The following is a 17,347-nucleotide window of genomic DNA, read 5'->3' as shown; positions in this document are numbered from 1 at the left end:
CTCCTGGACAGTGAACACTGCCTCTTCCAGCATCACTGGCATTATTAACCCTGAAAATTCACTCCTGTTGCAGCTTCTCAACCACCTGCAACTACCCTGTAGGCCTTATTTTAGGACATCACTTATTTCTGATTCTAAGTACAGGACAAGTGCATAAAAGCCTGAGCTTAGACCATACACCCATTCGCTAGCAGTAAAACAGACTGAAACCGGTATTTGTGTTTTCTGTTGGTTTTTTCCATATTCTATAGGTGGAGGTGAGTTGTGCCTATCATAAAAATTCATAACGTGGGAAATATCTCAGATAAGCAGCTCAGACGCTGGGCTGCCCAAGGGTATAAAATGTCCACTAAAGAGAAGCAAATAAAATTAAAATAGTTGATGATCCAAGAGTAACTTTTTATTTGGCTATGTCAGGGATGTATTTGTGTATATGTATTTATGTGTGTGCATGTTGGGAGATATTAATAGTTGCTTCTAATGGTTTTGCTTAAATTAACATTAAAATAAGACAGTAAAGTTGTTTTTTTCCTCCTAAGGTTAACCTAGATGTAAGAGAAAGAAATTTTCTTCTGTTCTTCTAGGTTCTTCTGACTGGTTTAAGAATTAAATTGACATGAGACAGATTAACAGGAGAAAATCAAACAAAAGTTTAATAATATGTATACATGAGAGAGACCCAGGAAATATACAGGAGTAGCTCATTGAAATAGCCACAGTTCTCACCTTAAATACCATCTTAAGCTAAAGGCAAAAGAGGATGTAGGGAGCGGTGGTTTGGGACTTTAAAGGGAAGGAAGGCAATTCACATGGAGATGGAAAAGCAAATGTTTGGAAAATAAATGTTTCCTGGGCCTGCAGAGACAACAGGACACATGCAAATTCTGATCTATAGGCCCTGCCAAGTTTCCCACACCACACCTAACCCATATTGTTTGCAGATATCTCTGATGATAGCTCTATTTTGGGAACAAGCCCTCTATCTAAATTCATGCAGTTAGGAGGAAGGTCAGTGTTTCTCCCTGAGTCTTTTGGACCTAGAATATTTTCAACTTGAAATAATCTGTATGCCAAAGAGACATTTTGGAGTGGAAAATTTTGCTCTGAGTGGCAATACAGGAGGCTCCTGAGCCTCCTTCTTCCCACGGACACACTCATTGTATAGCTACACATGGAGCATTCCCTCTGAGAGAGATTCAGAAACTAGCTGAGTGACTCTTACACATCGGACAAATGAGAACATACCCACATTATAAATGAGAAGGACAGGCTGAGACAAACTCTCACCATAAACCCTACTTTTAGCACAATGCTCCAACTCCTAGCTTCTCCCTGAGGAGCAAAAGGTTTGGACTCCACATCTACCACTCTAACCCACAGCTAATATCATAGGTGATGGTGAAATGCTGAAAACTTTTCCTCTTAGAAACAAGGGTGCCCACTCTCACCACTTTAGTTCAATATAGTAAGGAAATTCAAGCCAGAGCAATCAGGCAAGAAAAAGAAACAAAAGGCATCCAAAACAGAAAGAAACAAGTAAAATTGTCTTTATTTGCAAATAACATGGTATTATATATAATAAACCCTAAAGACTCAACACAAAACTGCTACAAGTAATAAATTTAGTAATGTTTCAGGATACAATATCAATATACAAAAATCACTTATATTCCTATGCATTAGTAACAATCAGAAAGAGAGGTTATGAAAGAAATTCTATTTATAATAGCAGTAAAAAGAATAAAATACTTAACATTTGTATATTAAAAACTGTAAGACACTGATGAAAGAAACATGCAGATGGTAAAACTAAATGGAAAGATACGCATTAAATCATGCACTAAAATAGTTAATATCATTTAAATATCCATACTACTCAAAGCAATCTGCATGTTCAATGTGATCTCTATCAAAATTCTAGTGACACTTTTTATTAGAACAAACCATCCTAAAATTTGTATGGAACCACAAAAGACCCCAAATAGCCAAGATAATCTGGAGAAAGAAGAACAATGCTAGAGGCATTACACTTCTTGATTTCAAACAATATTACAAAGCTATGGTAATGAAACATTATGGTATTGGCATAAAAACAGATATCCAGAACAATGGAACAGAAATAGAGCCCAGAAATAAATCTATGTACCTATGGTCAATTAATTTATGACAAAATCATCAAGAATATACAATGAAGAAAGGATATTCTCTTTAATAAATTGTGTTAGGAAAACTGGACAGCCACATGCAAAAGAAAAAAATTAGACTATTTTACACCATGCGCAAAAATTAAATTAAAATAAATTAAAGACTTATACGTGAATATTACAAAGCCACAGTAATCAAGACTGTGGTACTGGTTCCAAAACAGACATACAGACCAAGGAAACAGAATAGAGAACTCAGAACTAAACCCAGACACCTACAGTCAATTAATCTTTGACAAAGGAGGCAAGAACATAAAATGGGAAAAAGACAGTCTTTTCAGCAAACAGTGCTTGGAAAACTGTACAGCCACATATAAATCAATGAAACTGGAACACACCCTCCACCATGCGCAAAAATAAACTCAAAATGGCTTAAAGACTTAAATATAAGACAAGACACCATCAAACTCCTAGAAGAGAACATAGTCAAAACATTCTCTGACATCAACCTGACAAATGTTTTCTTAGGTCAATCTCCAACGGCAACAGAAATAAAAGCAAAAATAAACCAAAGGGACCTAATCAAACTGACAAGCCTTTGCACAGCAAAGGAAACCAAAAAGAAAACAAAAAGACAACCTACAGAATGGGAGAAAATAGTTTCAAACAATGCAATTAACAAGGGCTTAATCTCTAAAATATACAAACAATTTACACAATTCAACAGCAAAAAAGCCAAGAACCCAATGGAAAAATGGGCAAAAAATGGACAATAGACATTTCTCCAAAGAAGATATACAAATGGTCAACAGGCATATGAAAAAATGCTTAACATCACTGATTATTAGAGAGAAATGCAAATCGAAACTACTATGAGGTACCACCTCACACCAGTCAGAATGGCCATCATCAATAAGTACACAAATAACAAATGCTGGAGAGGGTGTGGAGAAAAGGGAACCCTCGTGCACTGTTGGTAAGAATGTAAATTGGTAAAACCACTACGGAAAACAGTTTGGAGGTACCTCAGAAAGCAAAATATAGAACTACCATATGACCCAGCAATCCCACTCTTGGACATATATCCAGACAAAACTTTCCTTGAAAAAGACACATGCACCCCGTATGTTCACTGCAGCCCTATTCACAATAACCAAGACATGGAAAAAGTATAAATGTCCATTGACAGAGGAATGGATTAAGAAGATGTGGTATCTGGGGTTCCCATTGTGGCTCAGTGGTTAACGAACCCGACTAAAATCCATGAGGATGTGGGTTCAATCCCTGGCCTCACTCAGTGGGTTAAGGATCCAGCATTGCCATGAGCTGTAGTGTAGGTCGCAGACATTGCTCAGATCTGGCATTGCTGTTGCTGTGGTGTAGGATGGCAGCTATAGCTCTGATTCAACCCCTAGCCTAGGAACCTCCATATGCCACGGGTGTGTCCCTAAAAAGACAAAAGACAAAAAAAGAAGATATGGTATTTATACACAATGGAAAATAAAAACTCAGCCATAAAAAAGAACAAAATAACACCATTTGCAGCAACATGGATGGAACTAGAGACTTTCACACTAAGTGAAGTGAGTCAGAAAGGGAAAGACAAATACCATAGGATATCACTTATATCTGGAATCTATTATTCAGCACAAATGAACCTTTCCACAGAAAAGAAACTCATGGACTTGGAGAATAGACGTAGGATTGCCAAGGGAGAGGGGGAGAGGGAGGGAGTGAGATGGACTAGGAATCTGGAGTTAATGGATGCAAACTATTGCATTTGAAGTAGATAAGCAATGAGATGCTGCTATATAGCACTGGACACTATATCTAGTCACTTACGATGGAGCATGATGGAGGATAATGTGAGAAAAATAATGTATATTTTTTTGTGTGTGACTGGGTCACTTGGCTGTACAGTAGAAAACTGACAGAACACTGTAAACCAACTACAATGGAAAAAATAAAAATCATTAAAAAAAAAAAAAAGATTTGTACTTGAGACCTGAAACCATAAGACCCACAGGAGAAAAGAGAGAAAAAAAACTCCTTGATATTGGTCTTAGCAATAATTTTTTGGATATGGCACCCAAAGTGTGAGGAATAAAAGCAAAAATCAGTAAGTGGGACTATAGCAAATTAGAGAGCTTCTTTCTGTACAGTGAAGGAAGCCACCAACAAAACGAAAAGCCAACTTATGGAATGGGAAGAAATATTTGCAAATATTATTATCTCATAAGGTGTCAATATCCAAAATAAAAAAAAAAAATTAAAAATGGGCAATGGACCTAGACATTTTTCCAAAGAAGACAGACAAATGGCCAACAGGTACATGAAAAGGTGCTAAGATCACTATCATCAGGAAAATGCAAATCAAAACCATAACAATTTATCACCTCACACCAGGTTGGATGATCTTTATCAAAAAGAAAAAAGATAACAAACGCTGGGGAGGATGTGGAGACAAAGGAACCCTTGTGTGCTCTTTGCTGGAATGTAAATTGGTCCAGCGACTATGGAAAACAATGTGGAGTTTCCTCAAGAAATTAAAAATAGAACTACTGTATGATCCAGAAATACTGGATACTATGTACGGCAATACTAGGTATGTATCCAAAGAGAAATCAGTTACCTCAAAGAGATAATCACATATCCACAGCAGCATTACTCACTCTAGCCAAGATATAAAAACAATCTAAGTGATTCTAAGAGACCATCAATGAATGAATGGACCAAGAAAATGGGGTGTATATGTGTGTATACACACACACACACACACACACACACACACACACACACACAAAGGAACGTCATTCAGCCTTTAAAAATAATGAAATCATGTCATTTGCAATAACATGTGTGAACCTGGAGGGCATTATCATAAGTTAAACAAACCAAAGACAAATACAACATGGTATCATTTTCATGTGGAATCTAAAAAAAGGCAAACTAATAGAAACAGAGAATAGAAAAGTAGTTGCTCGAAGGTGGGGAAAATAGGAAAAGATCTGTAAAAGGGTACAGATTTTCTGTTACAAGACAAGTAAGGTCTGAGGAGCTAATGTACACCATGGTAACTATAATCGGTAACACTGTATTGCATAATTGAAATCTGCTAAGAGAGGAGAACTTAAAAGTTCTCATCAAAAGAAAAAAAAAGAAAGAGAGAAAGAAAGAGAAAAAAGAAATCTGTGAGGTGATGGATGTAGTAATTAACTTGATGAGAGAAATAATTTCACAATGTACACATATATCAAATCATGCATTACATGTTAAATATCTTATATTTTATTGTCAATTATACCTCAATAAAGCTAGAGAAAAATTAAGTAAAATAGGAGAGATTGGAGAACAAAACCCCTAAATAATGGTGGAAACTAGATAAAATTTTGTATCTGACAAAAAGAAAAACATCCACAAAATTAAAATGGCTTGCTATATATTAAATGTGAATCCCCTGAAGTCATTTGCTACTTTGACTACTGCAATATTAAATCTGTACTTAACTACTATAATTATATTTTAAAGAGTCTCCTTGATTTTATGCAAATGTTCTCAATACATTTTACTACAATGGTAAATAAGCACAATAAAACACCGCACTGATTATTACTCAGGGACATGACTTCCACAGCCTGTCCATAACTTAGTTATCAACCTTGTTTTCCATTCCTCCACTTCATGTATGCCAACGCCCACCAAACTAAAATACATACTTCTCTTCAAAAATTTCAGTACCTTCAAGACCCCATTCAAATGCCAGTTTCTTCATGAAAGTTATATCCACTTTATAAAAATTGAGTTTTTTAATTTTGTCTTGAAATTGTAACTATCAGAGAATTGGGAGTGGGGAGGTAGAATTGAGCCTCATCTTTTAAACAATTACAATTTATTCTGGAAAACGGATTTTTAAAGACATGTTGATTGTAACCATCTCTTTCAATAAAAGTTTGAATGAACAATATTAGTTGCCATCGTGCCTACATACTAAAAAGAAGTAGGTCGTAACCTCTTCATAAAACACTATAGGCTACCAATTTCAGGAAGCAGGAATGTAGATTTTTTTTGTTACATTACTTTTTGTTAAGAAAAAAGAATAAAGTAAAATAGAGAGGTGTAAAGAGGTTAATTAAGGAAGGAAGGAAAGGAAGGGAAAAGAAGTAAGGGAGGGAGTGGGGTGGGGCAAAGAGAGATAGAAAGAAAATCATACAGACTACAGAAATGTATCAGGGCATTCTGCCCTTGCTATTCTTTCTAGTAAGGGAAGATTTAAAAGAAAATGTTAATACTTTATTTTTTTTAAAAAGACATGAAGGCAATAAGGTTATCCAATAATTATCAAAAACAATAGTAACACATTTTACATGAAGTATGCAGGAGATAATTAAATCTACACTAGGGAATAAAACTGTGGGTGTCACATGCCTTAACTGTCAGTCTTTAATTGTTCTTTTTCATTTATTTTATTTTGTTTTGTTTTTTAGTTTGCTGCTTAGTTTACTTTTTAGTGGCATGATGCCACAAAAAAGAAACTGTTTCCAGATTGTTAAAATCTTATAATAATATCTTAAGTGTGATTAAAAATGAAAATGTAAAAAATTAATAGGGCAATAATTAACAAAATAATATTTTTGGCTTGTGTACACTGAAATATTAACCTAAAACATCATAATCTAGCATCGTTAGCTAGCAGACTTATTAAAATTCAGGGCAGTAACTAGCCTAGAAAAAGTACTTACATGGGCTTTCCACAAAACTAAAACAGGTCTAGCTGATGTGTTAGGAATAGTAATGATATATGCTAGAATGTTATAGCTTTAAATAAATTTTTCTCTTATGTGTATGAATTAGAAAAGGCAAAGTGTTATGAAAAAAGCTGGCAAGTCAATAAGCAGAAATCCATCTAATACTCAGAATACAGAACCTAATTAAAATAAGTTCTTAGAGACTGAATTCTTATAGTATTTTCACACAGAAAACAATGCATCACATTATCAGAACATAATGATAAACATGAGCAGCCATCTCTTAAGCCACACAGAAGAGATTTTAGAATGTGAATAAGCCAACATAGGTATTCACGCTGTTTTTAAAATTTTATTTTCAATAATTATAATTCACTAAAACCTTCAAAAGTTGGACTTTTTACTCCATGTAGGGAATACTTTGAAGACAGCCAACATTTTGTTTTTGAACAAAATTTTTGTTCAAAATAATATGATATTTTTAAACAAAATGTCATAAGAATTTGAGGACTTGCTTCAATAAGACTGTAGGATACAAAGATTAATTTATAAAGTAATTCATCAAAAGCTCAAATGTTTGTGAAATTCAATTCATAAAAAGCGGCAAAGAAAGAAAGCTTATAATGACACACAGAAGTATTCTTTTTGTATTCAACATTAGCATTGGCTCAAAAATCATAATTCAGTTACATTAACTGTGCATGTATAAACTGTTTGAGATTTTGACAAGTACAGCTTCTGTTTGGTAAAATATGAAACTTCTTTGGATGCAGCTATGAAATATATGTAAACCATAACCAATTCCAGCTATGTCCTGGCTGCATAGGTTACATATTTAATAGGAACCCTGTTTTACCCACCAAATTTGTATTCATATTATCACCTCAGATTACTTCACTTACACCTAAACTAAAACATCCCATGTTTCCTATTGACCCCAACCCCAGACACGGTAACAATACAAACCTCTCAGAGTTTGACATGCAATGGTACAACTAGCTGGTACAACAAGGGGTCAGCAGGGACAGCAGCATTAAATACTTCTCCCACCCCATCAAGCAAGTTAGTTGTCTCTAGTTACTTATGTACTAGCACACTATTTTTATTAGCAAGTGCTCCTTCCACGCTGTCTTAAAAGGAGTTATGAGTTATTTTCCATCTGGAAAGTGTCGGGCCTGGATTATCATTGGATGTCTTCAGATTCAACCACATGTAACAGTGAGAACTCTCTTCACTCAATGCAAACATGGCTCTCGCACTAATTAAGACCATGACAAAGGATTAAAAAAGAAAAAAAAAAAAAAAAGGATGTTCACTGAATTTATCTGGGCTCATTTTAACAGAACTATTAATAGTTCTTTATATTTAGTTAAAAAAAACAAACTCTAGATTTCCCGCTCTGGCTCAGCGGTAATGAACCCAACTAGTTCATGAGGATGCAAGTTCAATCTGTGGCTTTGCTTGATGGGTTAAGGATCTGGCATTGCTGTGGCTATTGTGTAGGCTGGCAGCTGCAGCTCTAATACCTAGCCTGGGGAATTCCATATGCTACAGGTATGGCCCTAAAAAGCAAAAAACAAAATAAACAAACAAACCTCCAATACAAATGGGCATGCCACTAGGACCACAGGCATAAACCATGACTATCCCAAGCCCCTGAGATAATGTTCGCAGTACATTTAAGTATTATCTCCATTTAACAGATGAAGAAAGAGATGCATAGAAACAGAGGCTAATTTACTGGAAAGAAAATTTACTGAAAGCTTAACTTTCAGAGCATTTCACTTGAATATTCCCCTTCCAAACTCTGTACATAATTTTGTAGTCACAGTTTTGTATTCTTTTTCCTTCCATAAAGAGGGTTCATCACAACCTGGATCTGTCCTTGTACAGAAAGGTTTAATAATTAACCCAAATTGCATAGCCCATGATACCTATAAAGGAATTAGCACTTGCGTTGCTTTGATTTGGAGAATATATAATCATGCCAGAAAATAAAAAAAAAATAGTATTGGTTTGTTTTTCTTTTCAAGCAGAATCCTAACTGGTATCACTCTCTTGAAGTCTTTCCCTGCTATTCTCCAACATAAGCACCACTAACACCACAGACAGTCGGAAAATACCACTTTGTTTTACTTCCGAATCTGAATGACTCTTCAATAACAGACATAACAGATCAAATTTCGACTTCTCAGTCTGTCTTTCAACCTTACCAATCGAATAGACACCTACATATGTTTTAAAATATTTAAGCATATAATCTTATCTTCAATTACTTATGTGTATTTTCTTTGTTTTTCTCATTTATCCTTGTTTCTGATTTGCCAAACCCTATCTAAAACTATCCTATTGTCAACTATAGTTCACAGTATCAATTTTTAAAATCATATTTTGGCCTCTGATCATAAACATTTCCAAACTTAACTACATATAATATTCCCCCTCCCCCAATAAACTATAAACTGCTCAGAAAGAGACTAAATTTTAGTTACTTTGTACCCTCACATGGCATAGCACTTGATGTATAGCATTCAATAAAAGTTTTACACAGGTGAATATTTTAGGCCTACACTTACAAATGCCTCTCCCTTATTTAAATTTAAACAAGATTTGCCTATGTCTTTCTTACGACACTGATTGCATTCTTCTAAGTTATAAAAATGCAATCTCTAATATCACAGATAATCCTTTTTCCTAAATTTGTTCCATTGAAGAAGCCCAAATTAAAATAACAAAAGAATTTACACATGACTTGATAAAAATTAAAAAATAAAAAGTTGATCTCATTCCAAATAGCATACTGTGGCCCAAAGACTGGTTATATCTTTATTTTCTCCTCTTTCCTATCACCTTCATGTCTGAGGTAGCTATGAATTTGGTGTAACAAGTCACTAAACAATCAACAAGAAAAATAAAAGAGAATCCTCCAAATTTAAAAAAAATCAGTGTTATACCTATCTTCTCTCAATTTACATCTTAACCTGACTAGGAAAATACAGAGTCTCAGTGGTGACTTTAAAAAGTACAAAACAAAAATTAAGACTTCTAGGTCAGTGATTCCCAGGCAAGCAAAAAAAAAAAAACTTTTTTAATTGGTAAAACTGACAAATTATTGGTATTTAAATTTTGACAAGAAAGGACTCAAAAGGGAAGGAGCACTTTAAAAACAAGAATACAATTTTAGAGCAGTCCATTAAACTGAAAAACCTGACTTGATCACTGATTAACAAGTTTCAGGGACAGTAGATTAGGAAGTACTATCATGGGTGTGTAAATTAGTTTCAGCTTAGATCAAATATCTTTATCCAAAATGAAACCTTGTTTGAAATGAAATTTTATGACATCTTGCAAAGATGTCCATAGACCATAACACTAAAGCCCAACCAAGTAAGCAATTTAAAAAAGAAAATAAAGGAAACTTCTTTCCTAGCCCTTTTCCCTCACCAAAGAAAAGACATTTGGAGTTCCCATTGTGGCTCAGTGGTTAACAAATCTAACTAGGAACCATGAGGTTGCAGGTTTGATCCCCGGCCTTGCTGAGTGGGTTAAGGATCTGCGTTGCCATGAGCTGTGGTGTAGGTCGCAGACGGGCTCGGATCCTGTGTTGCTGTGGCCCTGGCGTAGGCCGGCAGCTATGGCTCTGATTAGACCCCTAGCCTGGGAACCTCCATATGCCACGGGAGTGGCCCTGGAAAAGACAAAAAAAAAAAAAAAAAAAAAAAAGACATTTTATGTTTAACTAGTAGAGTCCCTAAACTGAAGAAGAGCAAAAAGTCAAATGCCAAGTTTGTTTCATGCCACGAAAAACTATAAAGACCCCTGCAATTATGAAGAAGCTCCTATCAAACGATTCTGCAATTAAACTTAATATACATCAGGTTCCTACAATATATAAAAACACTCTGCTTCAATTAAATGTAGACAATCAGGTTGCTATGACCAAAACCTGAATTTGCTATAGCCTGCTTCATTCATTCCCTTGACAATATACAAAGCCCCTTATTAAATGTTTTCCTGTCTTAATGCAGACCTACTTGCTAGCTGCCAAACAATCCTTTCGAGTTCTTTAATACCTCCCCCCACCATGCATCTAAGAAGTCATTAAAAATTAGGTCTCCAATTTGATCAATTATTTATTTCACCTCCTTTCCTACTTTTTAGAACCTGTATTTCATTGCTTCTCTGTGGTGTTTATTCTCTGGAGTACTGCTATCTTTTAAGGGCTAACATAATTTCCTGTTTCTTGGCTCTTTAAATATCCACAGCCCTTTATTTATCCACATGCCACTTTTACAGTATTATTTCTACATAGCACAGAGTAGTGGTTAAGCAGATTGTTCTTAATTTGTAATTCTGCCCCTGATTAGCTAGGTGACCTTGGGCAAGTCACTAATGCTATTAACAGTTGCCCCATCAGTAAAATGGGGATAACATTTGTATATTCCTCATAGGGTTCTTGTTTATCGTAAATGTGCTAACATACAAAAAGCACTTCAAACAGTGCTTGTTATATATTAAGTGCTATTTAACTATCTAACAGTCATTTACCTGATTCTAATCTCACCATTCTACTGTATATTCTTTTTGTGGGCCAAAATTATATTTTTCTTTTTTGAATCCTAACAATATCCTATACAGGCAAGCATGTAAAAATGTATTTGTTGAATACTCAGTGTTGAATGTTTTGAGGGAGTGTCATCTTTCCTCAGTGGTTTCTTAAGCCCCCTGCTACCTAATACCTCCAGGTACAGCACTACCTCACTTTGACAAACAATCCTTGAAATTCACAAACAATCCTTGAAATTCACATAATGCTTTTACATCCTCCCAGTAGCAACTAAAATATTACTGCTTGAATAAACCAGAAGCTTGAAATATATAACAGAGTAAGACTAATGCCTACATTTTCATACTTAAAATGTAATAGATTAAATGCTTGAGCATTTGTAAAATGACTTCATATCACATTTAATACCTGCATTTTAAAGAACAAAAATCAACTAAACTTTGTGAAGCCTGTAAATGAAGTATGATGCTAGCCGGGGATAATTCAGATAAATTTCTAAAATACAATGCTAACATATTCTTCAACAGAACAAATACACCTAAAATTACTGGGCATAGTTAAAATATTTGGTGAACATAAAAGCTGTCTTTCCTCTTATAAAACTCATTAGAATTAAAATGTGTTATATTCTAACCATATGCCACTCTCCCGGGTCTACTCATGACAAAAATTGTATTTAACCATTTGTATTTTCAATCAAAACAAATACCTTCATCAAGGAATTTGATTAAATGGAATTACAGGCCCACATGATTTCCACACTAGTGGACCTCCAGGTCAAGAGCAATGAATAACTTATATAAACTGAACTGTCAACATACTATGTTCTATGTGATTACCCCTAAATACAAAATAAATTGTAAATTATGTTAGTGAAATAAAAATTGTTTATTTTACCTCCCTTTAAAACAAACTATATTGTATTTTCATAGTTGATACTGCCCCATCCCCATCAATGGATTTAAGGGCAGCAAGGAATGACCTTTTCCATAATATTTTGCAAATTCATGCTAAGATTATATACCAAACCATAAGAAATCCCTCCCAAGAAAGAGGGGCAGGGTGGGAAGAAAGGAAAAGAGGGCTCAGGTGCTCAGAGGCCTCATCAGAGGAGGTTGTGGGATACAGGGTGAGAAGAACCTCACCCAGAACAGCCGCATACCTGAGGCCTTTGGAAGCATAATAGGGAGAAGATGGATTGCTCCTGGTTTAAGATTAGAAACATGGGAAAAGGGTCTCCCGTTTTAGATAACGGCTAAAAGATCCACTCCTGGCAAGTTCTTTCCAGCTAAGACTCTACAATCCCCTCCTGGGCCTAATTTAAAAAGAGGTGCCACTATGGGAACGAATGTCCGGGAATTTAAGAGCTATAGTCTCAAGCTCCAATTGCACAACTCACCGGGACCCCCCGACCCAATTCATTTTCCCAAAATTTTAGAGCAGGAAGGCGGTGGGGGTCCGACCGCTGGTGCCCAATCGTCTCTGTCTTGCGGCGCGACTGGTTCCCAAGGCTCCGCAGGCTCCTTTTCCGCCCAGCCCCCCTCCCGACAGCCTCTGCGGCTTGGGGTCGACGCCTTCCGGGCCTCCCAACAGCCTCTGCGGCTTGGGGGTTGGCGCTGGCCGTGCCTCCCAATAGCCCTTGCGGCTCCTGTGGAGACCCTTGTACTGACAGTGCCGCAGCTGAAGCTGTTGGGAAATAATCAGCCCGCCTCAAGGAGGAAGAACAACAGTTTTAACCACTCAAGCAAGGGAAACCTAAGTAAATGAAGTATTGGCCTGTGGCCACAGGGTTAGTGTTTCAAACCACCTACATCATAATTTTATTTAGTTCTGTATGGATCTCAGCTTTTTTTTTTTTTCCCAGGTCAAAGACCAGACTTGGTGGAGAAAAAGCAAGGACAAGGTTATAGATCCATAATCCTAAAAATAATATTTCTCTTCCACTTACCACTCTTTATCCAATTCCTTTAATATATTTCACATGCAGTTTTCATATTCCGTATACAGTTGTTTATCAGAAACATTGCACTATAGTAACTTCTGTAACATTTAGTTAGTTTTTGAAAGAGTTTGATCAAAACTTCATTTAGCGTAAAGGCCCAAAGGTACTGAAAGAAAAAAATCTCAAAACAAAAATTGGATTTCGCTGTTCATTTCTGTTATGTTTGCATGTCCTTACAAAACGTTTATTTTACAGACGGTTGTATGATATTTTGGTTACAAACTAGAACTCTCCTATGCCAAACAAATGCACAAAGTACTTTTTTTTTTTTTTCAATTGTCATGATTGTTTTCCATTTTTTAACCTGGGGGAGCATCTCATAATTTCGAATATAGTGCATTTTCCGTTGTCATTGAGAACTAGTCTCTAAATTAGGATTATGTCCCAGGATAGATATCTTGGTTAGTCTTTTAAATACTGATTTTTATAACAAAAATTCAGTGAAGTACACCTAGCATTGGTTTCAATTAGACCAGCTGCTAAGCAGTTATTTGTAACAGCTGAAAAGTTGACCTAATTTCTCATCTTCAATGTTGTTAAGCTTCACATGAGTAAGACTACCACGGCTGATAGATAACAAGAGTCAAAGAGTGTGTGATTTTAGGGCCAGAGGGCAATTAGGTAATCTCTTGTGTTAAGGAAACATTTCAAGAAAGAAAGCGCAGATAAAATATTACTTAGCATTTATTGAAAAGGAAATCCATCTGTTTTTCTATCATCTCTGCCTTTCCTGAAGGTTTGAGCCTGGTTTCAGACGCTTTGATTAATCCTGACCCATGAGGCAGGGTGGAATGAAGAGTGGGAGTGGAATTTAAGTGGTTAAATTAGGTCTCTTTTTTTTTCTTTTTTTTTTTTTTTTTTTTTTTTTTTGTCTTTTTGCTATTTCTTTGGGCCGCTCCCGTGGCATATGGAGATTCCCAGGCTAGGGGTTGAATCGGAGCTGTAGCCACCGGCCTACGCCAGAGCCACAGCAACGCGGGATCCAAGCCGCGTCTGCAACCTATACCACAGCTCACGGCAACGCCGGATCGGTAACCCACTGAGCAAGGGCAGGGACCGAACCCGCAACCTCATGGTTCCTAGTCGGATTCGTTAACCACTGCACCACAACAGGAACTCCAGGTCTCTTTTTTAATGGCTCAGCAACAAGTCAGATCTTATATTGACCTTTCCCCCAGTTCTAGTAACGGCTTCAACCCTCCTTGTACCACATTTCAAGTAGCCAAATTTCTATCTTAACTACTTTATTTACACCTAATCCCTCATTCTAACAAGTCTTTCATGCCAGGCATTAAAGTCTTTTTTCTGTATGCCACCTTCATTATCAGTTGGTAAACTGACCTACCTAAAACTGTGTATTTACACCTCTAGCTTTCTTTGTTTCTAGATTTCCCACTGCCCTGCTCTTCCCTTGATCTTATCCTATGCCAGTGATGGCAAGCCACTTGCCTTGACTTCCAGCTGCTTCCTGACCTATGTATCCCTCTGTGTATTATGTTCTGCCAGCCGAACATCCTCCTTTCACCCTAGTTAAGTTTACCCTTGCCCTCCACATGACCTACAACAGTCAGGAGATGTGACATAAAGAATTAAAATTTATAAAATGTAAGGTAGCCTTGGAGTTCCCGATGCGGCTCAGCAGTAATGAATCTGACTAGCATCCACGAGAACAGAGGTTCGATCCCTGGCCTCGCTCAGTGGGTTAAGGAGCCAGCATTATTGTGAGCTGTGGTACAGGTTGCAGATGCGGCTCAGCTCTGACATTTCTATGGCTTTGGTGTAGGCCAGCAGCCGTAGCTCAGATCTGACCCCTAGCCTGGGAACCTCCATATGCTGTGGGTACAGCCCTAAAAATATAAAATAAAAATATTTTTTAAAAATGTAAGGCAGCCTTATTTCAACATATGAAAAGCATGAAATTAGGAATAAAAAGATTTCGATAATAACTACTATGACAGTATGATCTCTATGTGTGGACTTAGAAAATCTTAATGAGGAGTTCCCGTCGTGGCGTAGTGGTTAACGAATCCGACTAGGAACCATGAGGTTGCGGGTTCGGTCCCTGCCCTTGCTCAGTGGGTTACCGATCCGGCGTTGCCGTGAGCTGTGGTGTAGGTTGCAGACGTGGCTCGGATCCCGCGTTGCTGTGGCTCTGGCGTAGGCCGGTGGCTATGGCTCCGATTCGACCCCTAGCCTGGGAAACCTCCACATGCCGCAGGGGCGGCCCAAGAAATAGCAAAAAAAAAAAAAAAAAAAAAAAAAGAAAATCTTAATGAATGATAGATTGTACTGTAAATATGGCCAGCTATCAAAGAATCTTGCATGAATTTGCCACTCATATATTAAGTAAATCTGCTGAATTGAATGCAAAGAAGCAAAAAGAGATCTGTGATGATTCTTGGAATTCATATAGTTGTCTGGGAAAGGAGGAGTTTTTCGTTTTGTCTTGTTTTTGTCTTTTGGGGGCTGCATCCAAGGCATATGGAAATTCCCAGGCTAGGGGTAGGTAGAATCAGAACTGCAGCTGCCCGCCTACACCACAACCACAGGCCCAGCAATGCGGTATCTGAGGCCTATGTTTATGCCAATGCTGTGGCAATGCCGGATCCTTAACCCACTGAGAGAGGCCAGGGACCAAACCCACATCCTCATGGATACTAGTTGGGTTCTTAATCCACTGAGGCGCAATGGAAACTCCCGAGTTTTAAAGTTTAAGTATATGTTTACTTTAAAAATTAGGGAGAGGGAGGGTGTGGGAGGGATCAGGAGCTTGGGGTTATCAGATACAACTTGGAATGGATTTACAATGAGATCCTGCTGAGTAGCATTGAGAACTATGTCTAGATACTTATATTGTAACAGAACGGTGGGAAAAAAAATGTATACATGTAAGTGTATCTTGGCCCCCATGCTGTACAGTGGAAAAATAAATACATAAATTAGAAAAAATTGAAAATAGTTCTTTATTCATAGTAAGCAGAAAAATGATGATCATTTAACACCAAGACAGGATTCATGTTCTAGGACAGGGATTGGCAAACCTTGGAAGAGGGCCAAATAGTAAATATTTTGGTCTCTAATTCATCTAATCAATTCTGCCACTGTGGCTTGAAAGCCATAGACAATAAGTTAATAAATGGGTGTGGCTATGCTTTGGTAAAACTTTATTATGGATTCAGAAATTAAAATTTCATGTAATTTTCATATGTCACAAAGTATTATTCTTCTGTTGATGTATTTTCAACCATCTTTTAAATGTAAAAAACTGTTTTTAACACACAGGCTATATAAAATTAGGTGGTGGACAAATGGGCCTACTGGTTGGGTTGTAACTTGCCAACCTCTGTTAATTTAACGCATATCTTCCCAGGCTTCCAGTTGCCTAGAAATGTGTAGGGGTGGGGATGGAGAAACAAAAATATTTTTACATATTTTAGAATAACTCATCTTTGCCTAAAAATATGCCCTTTTTAAAAAATATGCAAAATTTTTTCTTAATTGTTTAGCATTAGGGATGTAGAGAATTCTTTCAAAAACACTTTTGATTTTTATCAAAGAACCAACATGGAAATGGGAAGTAGATTATCTCTAAACCTAGACAAAACAAACAAAACAGAAGCTTACGAAAGACAAGAAACTCTTGCAAATGAAGTAGGTTCCTGGAGAAACTATTTCTACCATCTAACTCAACTTTGATTTCCACCCAAATGGTTAACTTTTCTAACATACCTCCAAGTGACAACTTTCTAAAAGACACAAGGGGGTGCTAGAAGTGAAACACTGCTCTTATTTATTTAATAGTCACCTTGTAAATAATCACCAGTGCATCAGATGCATCAGATCTTCATTTGCTAAAAGTAGCAGTTATGGGGCTGGAAGATTTTTTATC

The 17,347-nt window shown here is 36.7% G+C and overlaps 1 protein-coding gene across 1 annotated transcript in view; it reads right to left on the bottom strand.

Annotated features, from left to right (window-relative positions):
* C5H12orf40 (chromosome 5 C12orf40 homolog) overlaps nt 1-13,022 on the bottom strand; it is an 80,369-nt gene extending 67,347 nt beyond the window's left edge. Inside the window, exon 1 of the mRNA XM_021092532.1 lies at nt 12,856-13,022. Within this exon, the coding sequence (XP_020948191.1) occupies nt 12,856-12,878 (23 nt within the window). The 5' untranslated portion in view covers nt 12,879-13,022. The remainder of the gene's footprint in view (nt 1-12,855) is intronic.

The sequence above is a fragment of the Sus scrofa genome, chromosome 5 (assembly GCF_000003025.6).
Source record: "Sus scrofa isolate TJ Tabasco breed Duroc chromosome 5, Sscrofa11.1, whole genome shotgun sequence".
Classification (NCBI taxonomy): domain Eukaryota; kingdom Metazoa; phylum Chordata; class Mammalia; order Artiodactyla; family Suidae; genus Sus; species Sus scrofa.
Note: the sequence above shows the minus strand (reverse complement) of the source record. Positions and strands in the feature narration are given on the sequence as shown.